This window comes from Bombyx mandarina, chromosome 18, assembly GCF_030267445.1.
Source record: "Bombyx mandarina strain Sakado chromosome 18, ASM3026744v2".
Taxonomy (NCBI): Eukaryota; Metazoa; Arthropoda; class Insecta; order Lepidoptera; family Bombycidae; genus Bombyx; species Bombyx mandarina.
The window spans coordinates 9420049-9438218 of record NC_143224.1 but is presented as its reverse complement, the minus strand read 5'-3'; the positions used below and the strand labels follow the sequence as shown (position 1 = coordinate 9438218).

Here is an 18170-nt window from a genome sequence, read left to right as displayed (position 1 = left end):
TTATTATTATTATTCTGGACACATCAACATCGATCTCTCTATAATTCGTATCACCTAAGCCCCTACATCGATGCAAAGCCTCAAACTACCTGATATAAGTCCAAAGACGAGGACTCATGAAGCCAATAAATCTTTGGCAACACTTTGTATTAACAGGTCCCCTTTTCAATTTTCTGAATAATTAACAAAATTAAACGCAGCAACCATTGGCTACTCCTTTCAACTGTTCCTAAACTCACGGAGCAAAGCAATTACGTTCAGTTTTACTTTAATTTTTACTTTAGTTTTACTTTACCAAATTTGCTCCGTCACATCGCCACTTAAATTTAAAATATTTGATTACACGGTAAAGAAGATGTTAATGTTAATTTCCTTCATTTAAAGTATTTTGATTTTAATGCTATTTTTATTGACGTCCTAATTCTACATGATGGTCATTGTCCGTGCCTTGCAAAATAATTTTACTGCGTGTATAATCCGTGTAAACTATTAAAAGCTCCGATTTCCCTTATTCAGTGCAGAGAGGGTTGTGGGCAGCCCTCGTCAGTGCGACAGGACGGGTCGGGTGACCGCCGCCTAGTCAATAACTGTCGGCATGAAATGGAGAATGCATGTTACCTGACTACGCTTTTACAGGAAAGCCCCCTGTTATGTTCCATCATAATATTATACAAACTGTTACTTAGTCGTGATAAGCGTGAACCGATTCCACAAGTTTATTGTGATGAGATTACATGACTATAGTTTCCCGACTGCCTTCGTATCTTATCATACCCAGTTCAATAATAATGACACTTTTCGAAATTTCAAATGTTTTTCGTTCGGTGTGGTATTTTTTAGGCACGAATTCATACATTTTGTTTGATTATGTGATAATAAATCTCGGACTAAATCATTTAAATCATTTAAGTTCAAGAGCCAACGAAAAGTAGAGTTTTATGCAAATGAGTACATTTTCAAAGGCTTTCTCAATGGAACGCTTTTTCTCAAGTCACTGCCGCCGCGAAAATGCCATTTCCTTTGTAATATGAACAGGGCAATGGAAATATCTGGTGGAAGTATTAAACATTTTCTCGGTATATTTTAAGAGTGTGTTTTTAGTGTATGATGAGAACGTACGTGATTCTAATAACGTACAAAAAATAACATATTTTTTTATCATTCATTGACCACGATCTCAGAACGTTTGTTTGCGCAATACACTAACTCTTATGCAAACAACCGTGAATGAAGTGTATCACAATAAGTTCGCACGTTACCGAATGACCGTGGGTTGTTGCGAAACATCCAGTTTTATTTTCTTTATACTTCGAATAGAACTTAAAATTAATATTTTTATAACAAGGAACTTCGTTCCTATCCGGTGTTCCACGACACCATCCATCCTTTTTTTTATTGCTGTAGATGTTAAGACGAGCTCACCTGGTATGATATGGTTACCGGAGCTCATCTAGATGAACAAGAAAGTGAATGCCGCCATCAACCCGCACGCATGGGATCGAGGTCTCGTTAATATCGCATGGCTGCTGTCCAGCACCTCAAACTGAAACGCATTAATATTTCTTGGCAGCTGTAGGCAGGATGGTAGTACTTGCCCGTGTAGACAAACACCTGTAAATACTGATTTATGATGGAAGTTTAACACTGGTATAGCATTCAGAGAATGCTACAGATCGTTCTCTGGTAAATTCCTTAGTTGCATACTCCGACAGACACAGAAAGAGATATGAGATTATTTTTTGTCCTACCTATGCTGATAGCCTTGAGAGGCTATATCAGCTTTGCCCTTACATGTAGGTGAGTTCACGGGCTCAAACCGATGTGGTGCTAACACTGGCCCTAGCAAGAGCAATGCTTCGCAGAATTTACCACCGGATCGGAAACGCGACCCACTGAGAAGATCCGGTGAGAAACTCAGTGGGCTGTGTCTGTGGGTTAAAGACGGGATGATGATATAATAGAAGACCGTAAATTGACACTGTACAGATGGAAACTATGGAATTTATATTATGAGTATATTCAACCAGATTTTCAGCCCAGCTATGCCAGTGTGAAGTATGCTTTATATCGCGTGTGCCGCGCACAGCAAGGGAATGAAACATAGCTCTTTCCCAGGGCATTTCGTCAAAATCGGTTCTGAGGCTTGAACATGAAAATATAGTTACTTTCGTATTTATATATTAATTAGGTTGCTGACTGATGTCATTTTTATAAAAACAAATCTTGATGAAGTATATGATTTAAAATAATACTTAACATATATTGATAGAATAGTAGTAGACTAGTAAACTTTGGAAGATAAAATCGTTCAAAGATTTGACGATCGAGAAGAAAAGCTTAATATAAAATTTGTACATGAACAATGACGAAATTATTCATTACGTTACTGAATATTGAATTAGAACGTTTTATTCCTGAAGATGTCGAATGTTTTAATATTAATAATTTCGGTTTACAATAATACAACCCAAGTTTTCATAGGTCGAGTACTCTGCAAGAAAAAATAGGCGAACACTTGATTTACTTATATACTTGTTTTTTTTTTTTATTGCTTAGATGGTTGGACGAGCTCACAGCCCACCTGGTGTTAAGTGGTTACTGGAGCCCATAGACATCCACAACGTAAATGCGCCACCCACCTTGAGATATAAGTTCTAAGGTCTCACGTATAGTTATAACGGCTGCCCCACCCTTCAAACCGAAACGCATTACTGCTTCACGGTAGAAATAGGCAGGGTGGTGGTACCCACCCGCGCGGACTCACAAGAGGTCCTACCACCAGTAAAAACATTTCATTAAACACATTTCATTTTCATTAAACATATTATTTTAATCCCAGGCATGCTTGGGTTTTATTAATAATTGATATATTTTAGAAGCGCTTATTGACCACCCATAACTATGAGCTATAAATATCGAAAGGGCCTATTTCAAACATTACAATTTCACAGCTGTCTATTCACCTATGTTTTTCGGAATATACGATTTAGATAAATCGTTATAAAGAAGGGGTATTCCTTCAGAATATCATTAGAATACATAAAAAATACATATTTATTGTGTATCGTGAGCGTCCATCACTAGAGAGGGTTTGTCTGAACGATTTGACAATGGCGGATCCCTTTTCCACGGACCATGAAATGAAATGCAAAGAAACTCAATTTCCTCGACGCCGCGGCCTGTTCAGATCAAAATTTCCGAGACCACAGGAAGGTAAAACTTTCTTAATAATATACTATGTTCCCGGGAGGAAGGGTCCGCGTAAACAAAAGCCTCTAAAATATTTAAACCTCATTATTTCGGCAGTCTCTTTTCATCAAAGGTACAAAATGTATGACAACATTTGCCCTTTCGCATAGATTCGCTAGTTTAATTAAGTTTTTTTTTTGTTTTTGTTTTTGACACGCTTTTATTAGCTTCATATTTGTTTTTGTTTGTTTGTTCGTAAGGCTATCTTTGAAAGTCATTTTCACGGACTTCAAGATGTCCGATTAACTTAAAAAATTCAACACGCATCTAAAACACTCTGATAATACAAAAAATGTATAACTTCGTTCTAATATCCTGATCAGTATCAATAGGCTTAAAAAGATGAAGCTAATTGTTAGTTCGGTTTAATATTTAAGGGTGTTTTTTAGCTTTTCAACTACATATACATATTTATATATCATTAGCATACAGTATTATCTATGAGCAAAGGTGATGCTAAAAACATCTCAATATCGGTGCATCGTTGTTAAATGAAATAATCTATTCACCATTATATTCAATAATGTGGCTCAGTTTGAAGGGTGGGACATTGTGGTAGATACCAAGGACAACTTAACACCAAATGAGCCATAAGCACGATCATCTATCACAAAAACAGGATAATTTTTAGGCATATTAAATACATAAAAAAATAATGGATCACTTTAAGAAAACTACTATTATGAACTTATTAACTTTAGCTTTATCGATAATGTCTATTTTTTGTTTGTTTTTTTCTCGCTGCCTAATCGCTAGGAGCCTTAAAGGACTATTCCAGCTGCGCACGTCAGCTAACGGGGCTCAAGCTGGAAGAATTTGCTGATACTAGCACTAGCAAGAGCAGTGTTTCTCTGAATGTACCACCGTATCAAAATCGCAAACGGTGCCTATGAACATTGATGATTTTTTTAATAGCCGTAACATTAACACTTCATTCTACGTTTTAGTCTCATCCCGCTCTTCAGAATACAATGGTTTGCGATAAAAACAGGTAGGATGGAGTTTTGAAAAGCTGACTCAACATAAAACACGTGTGCGTAACGAGGCGCAGTCAAGATTGTTATCATAGAAATCAAGGGGCGGTCGCCCTTTGAACTTTTCACTGCGACCTACATGAACATATTTTAACTACCCACCATCTTGAATACCTTTCTTCAAGCCAAAACCGACCTTGTCCTGTGATTTCGTTGGATATTTTTGAATTCAGTATCTTTTGTGGACTGCAGCAACCGCACATAATTTGTGACAGCAATATTTCAGAGCTTAGCATGTACCTACATGTGTAATTGCTTTTTTTTCTCTACCTCTGCTGATAGCCTTGAGAGGCTATATCATCGTTACCCTAGCATGTAGGTGAGGTCTCGGGGCTCAAACCGGAGGTGTTGCTAACACTGGCTTTAGCTAGAGCAGTGCTTCGCAGAATATACTATCGGATCGGAAACGCGACCCACAGAAGATTCAGCGAGAAACTCAGTGAGCCGTGTCTATGGGTTAGTTTACTTGCCAAGCCCTTCGTTGTAAGCGACGGATTCGATGTCAACGGTGACCGGTGCTTGAGGTAACTAAAAGCACCGTTAATGGCTCGGGAGGTCATAGTTTATTTACCGACACGTAGAGGACTTTAATAAAATGAAGCGTTAGAAGATTTTGAGAGGAGCCAATTTAGTTACTACATTTTACTACTGCTAGGACGACCCGCGTTAAACTTAAGTAGCCGTGACAAATGATCAAGAATTTTTCACGTTACGTAAACCTAACTTTTTAGGATCATTTTTATGGATGCACGAAAACCTCGCTCGTAAATATTCGATAGGTTACGTCTAGAGATACGATGGACAAGGGTCTTAAATAAAACGTAGATACCAAAAACAGTAGATACTTACAATATTGATTTGACAGCTTATGAAGTATTTTTTTTTTATTACTTAGATGAGTGGACGAGCTCTTGTTTTTTTTGCCTATGCTAATAGCCTTGAGAGGCTATTTCAGCTTCGCCCTAACGTGTAGGTGAGCTCACGAGGCTCAAACCGGAGTGCTGCTAACACTGGCCCTATCAAGAGCAGTGCTTCGCAGAGTCTACCACCGGATCGGTAACGCGACCCACTGAGAAGAACCGGCGGGAAACTCAGGGGGATGTGTCGAGCGACGAGTTCGACGACGACGGTGACCGGTGCTTGGGTACCTAAAAGCACCGTTAATAGATCGGGAGGATCCGTAATGACGTGTTTTGGGCGAAAAGAGCCCACCTGGTTTTAAGTAGTTACCGGAACCCATAGACATCTACAACCTGGTGGTAGGACCTCTTGTGAGTCCGCACGGGTAGGTACCACCACCCCACCTATTTCTGTCGTGAATTAGTAATGCGTTTCGGTTTCAAGGGTGGGGCAGCCGTCGTAACTTTACTGAGACCTTAGAACTTATATCTATTAAACCGATTGTAATTTGAGTTTGTTAAATTTTATTTTAATGTTAGTTATTAAATTTTAATTTTGTAAGGTGTGTGGCGCATTTACGTTGTAGATGTCTATGGGTTCCAGTAACCGCTTAACACCAGGTGGGCTGTGAGCTCGTCTACAAACCTAGGCAATAAAAAATAAAAAATAAACGTATATGCCGCCACCCACCCTGAGACCTGAGTTCTAAGGTCTCAGTTTTTACGGTACAATAACTTCACAGCAGAAATAGGCTATGTAAAAATAACATGTGCTTATCCATTCGAATGACTTGTAACTTTATACATTTGTTGTCGGACTTAAAGCTTGCGTGTTGCCAATATTTTCGGTGGTAGGGAGCTTGTGACATTAGTTGGGTTGTTGTTACCGTAACAAAAGAACGTAGTCGCCGGTAGCGAACAGTTGCAACAAACGAATGTCATTAAATATGATAATTAATTTAGAAAATCATTTATTTGAATTTTCCAGAAAAACACAGTTATTGAAAATAGTCGAAATAATTACCAATACTGATTCTTATGAAAGCGACATTTCCGAAAAAATCTCGCGAAGCAAAATCTACAGTATTTTTTTGGGTTTTTTATGAATAATCCATTATTTTAAATCAAGATTTTTATTATTATTATTTTTTTCGATAAAGCTGCACGACACGAGAACCCTCTCATCGTGGCCGCCGGTAACTACATTCCCGATCCTGCGGACAGAATGGAAAGCAGTCGACGTCGCCCAAAACACGTCAACTCGGATCCTCCCGATCCACTAACGGTGCTTTTAGGTACTTCAAACACCGGTCACCGTTCTCGTCGAACCCGTCGCTTGCGACGAAGGGCTCGACGAGTAAGTTAACTCCCAGACACAGCCCACTGAGTTTCTCGCCGGATCTTCTCAGTGGGTCGCGTTTCCGATCCGATGGTAGATTCTGCGAAGCACGGCTCTTGCTAGGGTTCGTGTTAGCAACGTCATCAGGTTTGAGCCCCGTGAGCTCACCTACAAACGTTAGGGTTACGCTGATTAAGTCAAGACGAAGGGTGCCGGGGTTTCATTGGTTTCCTCAATAAAATTAAAATATCAAAACAGTCAATTGAAGTAATGAAAATTCGTTAGTATAAATAACAGACTATTCGTCAAAATACGCATTCAACACGAATAATATGGTAAACAGAAGGCGTTTTATTGACACGTGCGACCTGCATATAAGGATAAGGCAACCGAATACCCATTAAAGGTATATCGGTCACGCAACGTAACTGCCAATGAACACATAGGAAAGTTCCGACTTGACAGCGCCAAATTGTGTTTGTGCCGACCGATTCTAATATATTTGCAAACTTCAGACCCACGACTTGCGTCGGCTAGCTTACAACGGAATCCGACACGGAAGGTTTTTGCTTCATCGAAAACCTTTATATAGCGAAAGCTAGATTATATATTGAGTGAGTTTTTCACTGTTTAAGAAACATTCTTTCGTTAACATAATAAATAAACATTAACTTTATCCTAAGTAAATAATTATTAGTACATATGTATTTTAACATAATTCTTTAGTGTAGCTAATTTGTAAAATAGGTTAGATAAGAAAGGTTTTAATTTAAAAAAATACTAAATAGCTTGACAAGTTAATTAATAAGCTACTGTGTAAAAATGATAAGTATTTTTTTTTTTTTTAAATTACAATCGGTTTAATAGACCTATTTCCAGTGCGAAGTTACGAGACCTTTTCCATTTTGTAAACTAGGATAAATACAAAAAGAATGCAATAAAATTGAGGTGAGTGGAAGTCAAGATGTATTTAATCCTCATTAAATACTTAACATCACCTGAATTACCGAGTCGTCTGCAGATCTACATAAGTCTGAAGGGAGGGACGGTCGCATTTGAATACTACTGATACTTCCACGTCAAATCTCAAGTTAAACAGTGGCATTATCTTTGTGATGGTTATGGGCTTTAGTTAGCTCGTCTCAAGAGCAATGTATAATTTAATAACTATAAAAACACGCTTGAAGTGTTAGCTCTAAGCAATTTTATACCTTAGTCAAAATAACGAGACAAAATAATGAATTTGTTGTAGTATGATCAATCCTTGATTAGTGTGCAAATTTCAAAACTAATCAGGCGTCAAATTCCATCACAAATTTAGATAGGTAAATAATTAAATAGACAGGAAAATCTTTAATAATAAAAGCGTTTTTTTTTTTTTTTTTTTATTGCTTAGCTGTGTGGACGAGCTCACAGCCCACCTGATGTTAAGTGGTTACTGGAGCCCATAGACATCTACAACGTAAATGCGCCACACACCTTGAGATATAGTTCTAAGGTCTCAGTATAGTCACAACGGCTGCCCCACCCTTCAAACCGAAACGCATTACTGCTTCACGGCAGAAATAGGCGGGGCGGTGGTACCTACCCGTGCGGACTCACAAGAGGTCCTACCACCAGTAATTACGCAAATTATAATTTTGCGGGTTTCATTTTTATTACACGATGTTATTCCTTCACCGTGGAAGTCAATCGTGAACATTTGCTGAGTACGTATTTCATTAGAAAAATTGGTACCCGCCTGCGGGATTCGAACACCGGTGCATCGCTTCAACACGAATGCACCGGACGTCTTATCCGTTAGGCCACGACGACCACTAAAAAAAAGTCAATAGAGTAAAAATCAAAATTGTGCCGGGATCCTTTAATCATACAATAATATTTAAATCTATATGTGATGTATGTGCTACAAAATTGTTACAAAGACGCACATTTTTTTTCGGGTGCGATTTTTAATAAATATTATCGTGTCGGCAATCAGTACCGACGGTGGATGTTTGCGAGAGTGTATCCCTTACCCTCGGTGTACCGAAACAAACATTGAGGTATTAATTAAACCTTCACGCGGTGATACAGCACGATGTTTGTAAAAACCTACCTGCGCGGACTGACAGATTAGTAAACGCCCCGTCTCTAAACATTGGTATTCATATAGCGCATGGAATCGACCTTATAAAAAATTAATTAAGCTAAGCCTGAAATTTAAAAATTGCATGAATGTACCAAATATTTTTAGCGGTAGGCAGTGGCTTCGCTCTGCCCCTGGCATTGCCGAAGTCCATGGGTGACGGTAACCACTCACCATCAGGTGGGCCGTATGCTCGTCTGCCAACAAGGGCAATAAAAAAAATCAAAAATAAATTATTGGTAAGCCCATACGGACATGTACCACTATTCTACCTTTTATGGCTGAAAGGCAGAAATCCGACTTGTAGGCTGGGACAGCCGTTATGCAGCACAATTGAGAAATCGACCTCATGTCTCAAGGTGTGTGGCAGCATTCCCGTTACGATATACCTAGTCAGGTCATAAGTATTGTCACACAGTAAAAACTTTTCTTTTAGAATGCTGGCCACAAAAAAGTTTATTGAATTCGAATTTCGAATTGTATCATGAAAATAAAAATGTATACTTTTAGAATTTTACTCATTTTTAAATATAGAGTGGACGCTTAAAGAAGACCGTGTTGCAGTTATTGCGTTGCATCGTTGCGGTTACGCGCCAATTCAAATTTTTAACATACTGAAAAATATGAATATAACCAAAAGATTCGTTTATCGTACCATCAAACAATACAATGAAGACTCTAGTGTACATGACAGGTCAAGAAGTGGTCGCCCTCGGTCTGTTAGGACTCCAGCAGTGATAAAAGCTGTGAAGGCGCGAATTCAAAGAAATCCCAAACGTAAGCAGAAACTGTTGGCCCTTCAGATGGGGTTAAGCAGAACCACTGTGAAAAGGGTGTTAAATGAAGACTTAGGGCTTCGGGCATATCGAAGAAAAACAGGACATCGTTTGAATGCTCGTCTAATGGACCTGAGACTGAAGAGATGCCGCGCTTTGTTGAAGCGATACGCGGGAAAAAAATATCGGGAAATTCTTTTTTCGGATGAAAAAATTTTTACCGTAGAAGAGAGCTACAACAAACAAAATGATAAGGTGTACGCACACAGTAGTGAAGAAGCGAGCAACCGTATTCCGCGTGTCCAACGAGGTCATTTTCCATCCTCGCTCATAATATGGTTGGGAGTTTCTTATTGGGGCTTAACAGAGGTACATTTTTGTGAGAAAGGTGTAAAAACGAATGCAGTTGTATATCAAAATACAGTCCTGACGAACCTTGTGGAACCTGTTTCTCATACCATGTTCAATAACAGGCACTGGGTATTCCAACAAGATTCGGCGCCAGCTCATAGAGCGAAGAGCACACAAGACTGGCTGGCGGCGCGTGAAATCGACTTCATCCGGCACGAAAACTGGCTCTCCTCCAGTCCAGATTTGAATCCGTTAGATTACAAGATATGGCAACACTTGGAGGAAAAGGCGTGCTCAAAGCCTCATCCCAATTTGGAGTCACTCAAGACATCCTTGATTAAGGCAGCCGCCGATATTGACATGGACCTCGTTCGTGCTGCGATAGACGACTGGCCGCGCAGATTGAAGGCCTGTATTCAAAATCACGGAGGTCATTTTGAATAAACTTTAGTGTCATAAGAATCTATGTTTTGTTAAGTTCATTTTGGTATATGAATGGTTACATAATGAATAAACTTGTTTCAATTATTTTACATTAAACATGTGACAGAATTTATGACCTGACTAGGTATGTATGAACTTAAATGGACTCCGGTAAACACTTTACACCAGGTGCGTCGTGCCCTCGCTTCACTCATGTATAATAAAATAAGAAAAAAGTAAATTCGCTCTTGTTCGTCATAATTATGTTAATTCGGTGTCGACGTTGGTTGTATGACTTTTGTCGGATCTTTACCACGAATTAACCGTAGTTTTTAATTTATATACATATAAACTTTTTAATTGCAAATTGTGAAAATTTAGGATAATTTTTTTTATTGCTTAGGTGGGTCGACAAGCTCACAGCCCACCTGCTGTTAAGTGGTTACTGGAGCCCATAGACATCTACAACGTAAATGCGCCACCCACCTTGAGATATGTGTTCTAAGTTTTCAAGTATAGTTAGTTACAATGGCTGCCCTTCAAACCGAAACGCATTACTGCTTCACGACAGAAACCGGCAGGGTGGTGGTTACCCGTGCGGACTCACAAGAGGTCCTACCACCAGTAATTACGCAAATTATAATTTAAATGTTTAAATGTAACTACGTTTATTTATATTTTAAAGAAATTTAGTTAAAAAAATCTTCGAACTATTTTAATTAGCATTCCAAACATACGGATGTAGAATTGGTCTCGTAAATTAAACATAAGTTAAGCTTAATATGCAAACGATATAAGTTAGGGTTTTAAATAAACCTTGGGTTTAAAGTCCAAACCAATATCACGCAGACTTTTTTAAATGAAAAACTGTTGATATATCTAACCCACGAGTTCTTATTCGCATTACGGAACAACAAGATAATAGTTAAATCTAAATATTTGTGTTAAAACTTTTCGGTAATTTTCCAATCGACATAACAGTAACAATACATCGCACAGAGAATAGATATGATTAAAATAACTTTACGGTTTTAAAGAAACAATATAAAACTTTAAAGTTATCTTAATTTTATGTAGGCTCTTGAATATCAACTATGTTATTATCAACGCTATGACATCTGTAAGCTACGTCTACGAAGTATCAAGACCGAAGATTTAAAGAAGATTGTTTCCTAATGAGATGCGTTTCACTCTAAGTATGAACACCAAGCGTATTTTCATAGAGTTTGGTGTTCTACCTTACAGTGAAATGAACTCATTCTCTCACAGCTTGGGATCCGACAGGACTACAAAATTGAAGATTTAGTTAAAGTTTACTATTAAATAATAACCTAGACTTTATTTATTTTCTAAGAATCAATCATCTAAAATTTTCTTTCCGTTACAATATGATTTTTTTGTTTTAAAAAGAAATACAGCGAATCAAAAAGTGTACATAATAATATGTACGTATATGTTGTATCTTTAATACAATTCTTAAATTTGTCAAACAAAACCATTGGATCCACAAGATGTTTTCTATGCGCTCACTCTAACCAGCGTCATCTAGGCGGGCTTCGGATAGCCTGCCGACCGAGAGGGCTGGTGGTCGTGGCGCTGACAACCGCCGGTCCGGCGTCCCGAGGGGGAGGGTGATGGGAGAGATGTGCTCCGCACTAAGCGCTTCACTTTCCCCCCTTTGCCTTTTCATAAGTACTGTCTCATGCGAGGTTTGGACGTTGGTTGTTGAGCGACAGGAGGTTTTAGTCGGTTCGACTCCGACATGCCCCGCCCTCCATCCCCAGTGGAGGGCGGAAATCCGGCGATTTACTCCGGACCAAAAAAAAATATGCTAAGTTCTCTTCAACACGATATTTAATGTAAGCTTCGCCCGATGATTGAAATTCAACCCTAATCGCTGACACTTCAAGATGTAAATTCATTTGATATTTTAGCAGTTAGCTGCGTTTTGTAATTAAAAAGAAAACTGACTATTTGCAAAAAAAAATGGTGGTAAAATTAAACTGTTAATAATAATCAATCCCTCCTAAACAAAACAAAATTAAGCCTACTTTTGTCTACTTAAATATAGCGTAGTACAATTGTAGAAAGCTCAGTAGCAGTAATCACAAGGAAGGAGAAAGTGCATTTTTAGCTAAAATTTAACCTTTAATAGATACTCTATGCGCACAAATATTAACATGAATTTATTTAGATAAAAACATTTAATAGAATTTTCTATCATTCCCCAAAGAACTTTGGGTATCCGCATAAAATATTCAATAAAGATCCTCACTGATGGCAGAATATTTAGTTGTTGGGATAAAGATGTGACACTGCGGAGACCGTTTGGTACGATTTAAGACCATCTACGTTGAAAAGTATCAAACTTATTTGCAAAAGTCAACTCTTTTGAGTTTTTCCGTTATCAGCATATCAACAAAGAGTACAGAGATTTATTAATAAATAAAAATAAAAACCTTTTATTTCAAGAAATCAGTCTCATATTGTGTTAGTGACCTTACTGAATAAAGGTACCTTTTGAATAAAGGTAACCTGACCTTAATGAATATGAATAATTTTGTAAATTCATTTAAAAACTAAGTACCTAAATAATTATAAAGGTATCCTAATTACAAACAGGAATATAATTACGAACTATTATCTGCATTATCGCATTCTTGCATGTCACGACGCTCTCTAAAAACTTCTTTTATTTCTATTTCAATAATCAAATGATTTAAATAATTTATTTACCATAGGTCCGGTAACGGTATTACTAGGAACAGATTTCCACACAGGGGTAAGTGGGAAAATATTAATAAAAACGAAAGGCCCTCGTTTTGTTTATTCAAAATTCATGACACATGAATTCCTGAGGCCGCGCTTTCTGCATGAAAAGTTTATTGAAAGTCGCCTACCTGGGTTTATTTTCGGCGTTTTTGATTAAAAGAATATGTGGTGCTTTGTTCTCAGATTAATTGTTTACCTTTGAGCGAATATGAATTTATATTGAAACTCAGGAATTTCTGACTCTCTTACGAAAGAATTTCATTCATATACTATTCGTGTAATTAAATTATGAACTGTTTTGGAACGAAGTTCCTTATGGGACGATGCGAAGGGGTACCCTAACCGGGAAAAAACGTCCGTAACGTAAGATTTTTATTATCACACGACTTAACTTTGTAATAACGTACCAAAAATAACATATTTTTTTATCATTCATTGATCACGATCTCAGAGCGTTCGTTTGCGCAATACACTAACTCTTATGCAAACAACCATGAATGAAGTGTACCACAATAAGTTCGCACGTTACCGAATGACCGTGGGTTGTTGCGAAACCTCCAGTTGTATCTTCTATATACTTCGAATAGAACTTAAAATTAATATTTTTATAATATGGAACTTCGTTCCTATCCGGTTTCCCACGACACCACACATCTTTTTTTTTTATTACACAGAAGTGTGCTCACTATACACATGCTACACGATGCAAAGATACCGCAAAGCAATTGCTGTATCCTTGCCTTGAGACAGAAAGTGCAAGTCATATTCTACCTTATGGCTATCTTACCGTTCATACCGCAAAACATAAATGCTTGTCTACGGATGATGGTAACTATTCTATGCTAGTTGACAAAAACATCGTATCACCAGTCATAGTTGAACTTTTCTCAATATGTTTATCTTCGCAAGCAAAATTGAATTAATTCTCATTAATCGCGATTAGCTTGATAATGGTGAGAAACTCATTTGATAATGATGAGAAACTCACCAAAACCCACTGACGCCATAAAACGAATTCTGACACTCACCTTGAAACATAAGTTCGAGTGTCAATTGTGTTTGAACAGCACGTATTCAAGATAGGAATGAGGGGGAGGAATAATGAAGCTACTATTACCGAGAGATTAAGGGGACGTTGTACTTACTCATAGTTATAACCTCGACTTATATCAGTCTGATGTTGATTATCCGTCTCTATACTGAACTAACTTTGTTAAGTAACTTTTTTTTTTTTATTGCTTATATGTGTGGACGAGCTCACAGCCCACCTGGTGTTGAGTGGTTACTGGAGCCCATAGACATCTACAACGTAAATGCGCCACACACCTTGAGATATAGTTCTAAGGTCTCAGTATAGTCACTCAACTTACGGTTTTATAGAAATATCTGTTAATTCTTTACAAATATGGAATACTGGTTGCAAATTCTGCGAAGCGCTGCTCTTGCTAGGGTCAGTGTTAGCAACACTCCGGCTTGAGCCCCGTGAGCTCACCTACACACTTTAGGGTGAAGCTGAAATAGCTTCTCAAGGCTGTCAGCATAGGTAGGAAAAAAAAGTGTTACAAATATGAAATATGGAATATGGAACACTTTCTCGTCTAAATTGAATAAAAGTAGGACAATGTCGGATACTGTAACCACCAAACAAATTAGATCCTGAATTCATGAAAAAACCTTTTGTATTTTTGTATGAGTTAACATTTTCAATTAGAGCTTACTAAAAATCCGGACAAACTCTGGTCGGATTATTTGTCTGGAACCCGTTCGATCCGCCCTAATCCTGCTTGGTAATGTCCACAAAAAGGTTTCGAAAAAGCTCCCTTAGGCTATTTTGTTAGCTTAGATTTTCCTGTGGCAACTCATATAATTACCTCGGCCGCTGTTCACGGATCTTATCTGATCATATGAAAATCACGTATACCTGAGACTTCACACCTAGTTAATATCAGTATTTATGTTGTTAATTTTACCGTCTAATAGAGCCAAAACGCTAACAGTTTCTGACCATCCTTCAAAATATGGAGTTTCTAATCATTTGTGACTTAAAAAAATATCGATTTCGATCGAAAACAGACTTCGAAAGTTTAAAAATGTAAAAAAAAAAATACATTTAACACTAAAGACAAGAGAATATGAAGATAGAAATTCTCTTAGTAGTGAAATAAAGATGAGAATTACAATCGACAAGTTTAACCTAAGTCCAAGCAAAATGTGAAATCAATATAGACCTAAAATGTATGATTAATTACAGATGAATTTTGCGAGGAGTACCCTCACAATCTGATACCGACGCCCGGCTACTGGATCGAGTGCTCGCGTCAGAAGATAGCGAGCGACACTATTTGGGACGAGTCTGAATCCGAACATGACAGTGGACCCGATCGTGAAAATGCAGAAGGTAAGTTGATAACGTTATGTAAAACCTAAATTAATAAGAAATCTGCTGATTTCCGTGACAATTAAAAGTAGAAGGCGCGCAATTTTTTGTTTATAAATCGACAAATTCATTTTGCAATTTTTATGGCAATAGGTACATATTAAATTAATTATATTAGTAGACAGACTCACGAATCCCTCTAATGTTAAATGGCTGGTGAACCACGTAGACATCCCAACGTGAATACTACTCTCCGCTTTTAGAGATGAGATAGAATTCTCGTTTTTTTTTTCAAAAACGCACTTTTTCAAACAAACCACATTACTATTTTACATCAGAAATATCCTCGATAATAGAATCTCCACATGTAGGCTAGATAAGGACTTATTGTAATAATTGGCATTGAGCCTCGCTTCGTAAGAGTCGGAACGTATAAGGTCAATATTACAGTCATGTCGCTATCAAATACTCATTATGGCAATACAACCAATATCACTACCTCGTGTGTCAAACTCAAGAGAGCGGCTCCTTTCATATCACAATCAAGAATGAATCTTTTTGTTTACAATTTAATAAAGTCTACGTAAAAACTCATTTTTAACGTGCATCCAAAGCGTACACAACGTACATCAACGAATAAAAAAATAACAAAGACGTCTTTGACAACGTACGCCAAATGTGACTTCGCTTTAAGTGACAGAGAGTTTTTAGAGTTATGTTTTTCATTTGTCTTTATACGAACATACGATCGATGAAGTTTTATTCTGTTGTGTTTTTTAATACGCTTTTCAGACGTATGTTAGTATGTAACGGAATCTTTGAACATGATTTTGATGACCCCCTTCAAAACGTCGGATTAACTCGAAATTTGGTATACTTATTAAGGGCCGACGACAATTCAATATTTAAAAAAAATTGAAAAAAGAATTGAAAAAATTTAAATTCAACTAAACAATGAGAAAACGTGGGGTGCTAGGTATCAGTAGTTATAAATATTTTATGAACAGATATGAGTAGAAGGGTTATTTTGATAATATCTTGAAAAGCACCCCACGCTTTTTTTACAAGAACATAATTTTTTCTTACACTATTTTTAATTCAAATTTATTAAAAAAAAAATTCTATTTTTTAGTTGGATTTTCTATAAAAGCGTATTTTGTTAGTTTTGTTAAACTATTATTTATTAAATATTTAATTTTATTCACTCCTAAATCAGGAGTTGTGCATACTACTTTTATTAACTTCATATTCTATGATCTCGGTCGGATCTTGGTCGTCGTGGCCTAACGGATAAGACGTCCGGTGCATTCGTGTTGAAGCGATGCACCGGTGTTCGAATCCCGCAGGTGGGTACCAATTTTTCTAATGAAATACGTACTCAACAAATGTTCACGATTGACTTCCACGGTGAAGGAATAACATCGTGTAATAAAAATGAAACCCGCAAAATTTTAATTTGCGTAATTACTGGTGGTAGGACCTCTTGTGAGTCTGTACGGGTAGGTACCACCGCCCTGCCTATTTCTGCCGTGAAGCAGTAATGCGTTTCGGTTTGAAGGGTGGGGCAGCCGTTGTAACTATACTTGAGACCTTAGAACTTGTATCTCAAGGTGGGTGGCGCATTTACGTTGTGGATGTCTATGGGCTCCAGTAACCACTTAACACCAGGTGGGCTGTGAGCTCGTCCACCCATCTAAGCAATAATTTTTTTTTTAAAAAATCTGTCTTTTATGTTACAGTTTTTATTAGTAACTACACGTTTCAGTTTTTGCGAGCTTACGGCCCAACTAACAATCAGTTGTTCACGTTGCTTCTGCTTTCAGCAATGCCAGGAATACAGCTGGTGTTTAATAACACCTTAATAATAGTCGATTGTAGACAAAGTCATGTAAACTAGAGGATAGCAGTAAATTACTTACGTAGCTAATATAGGCACATGTTATGTACGATCCAATTATAGTCACATAACAGTAATATTGTTACGCGCTGGGGTTCGGGATAAATAAAATTCTACCGAATTACAAGTTAACACTGTATTCAACACTTAAAACACTTCACAAACACTTCAAAATTCTGAATTCGCTTCTTCCGCTTCGCTTTAGGTGATCCGTTCGCTATTTCGCTTCGAGTAGTTCCGATTATTAACTGACTGCGTGCCATCTTTGCAACGCTGTTAATAGCCGATACCACATCACTAGAATTATCGAGAATATTCCACATAAGTCGAGTATTGTGTTTCCGCTATCTAACAATAGATGGCGTTGTACTTCTCGAGCATTCTAGATGCTACTGGATCCTTCTATATTCGTTCGACTATTCGGCGATAGATGGCGTTACTCTTACCGGCGTAATTATTATTATTTTTTTACTAAATAAGTGGACAATCCACTGTCCATCTAAAAATAAGCAGATACCGAAGTTCTTAGACTTAAACATATTATCTCAAGGTAGTTAGCGATATTTACTTTGTGATATTCATAAAATCCAATAGCCCCTAAATATCAGGAGAGCCTTGTAAACTCGTTATATGGTTTCGTAAAATCATTTAATATTAGAAAGATTCCATTTAACAAAATGAAAAGAAAGTCGCGCTTACTACAGTAGCAATGATCTTGAACACTAACCGATGAAACACCGGTAGGTTCTAGAATCGTGCTGGTTGGGCTAAGAACTGCTTTATATATCAAATATTTTACAAATACAAAATTTGGACACGTAATACGCATAAGTTGTTATTTGTAACGGAGCCATAAAAGGATTCGTACCTAGACAGTGTGAATACGTGTCCTGTTTGCTAGCATTGCTAAAAATGAGATTTTCAA

At 37.4% G+C, this 18170-nt stretch overlaps 1 protein-coding gene across 4 annotated transcripts in view; it reads left to right on the top strand.

The window, feature by feature from the left end:
- Nucleotides 1–18170, top strand: part of rsh (Rap GTPase activating protein radish) — a 319148-nt gene that overhangs the window by 217527 nt on the left and 83451 nt on the right. For all 4 annotated transcript variants that reach the window (XM_089734679.1, XM_089734678.1, XM_089734681.1 and 1 more), the window contains one exon: nucleotides 15223–15369. In XM_089734679.1, coding sequence (XP_089590805.1) covers nucleotides 15223–15369 — 147 coding nt within the window. The remainder of the gene's footprint in view (nucleotides 1–15222; nucleotides 15370–18170) is intronic.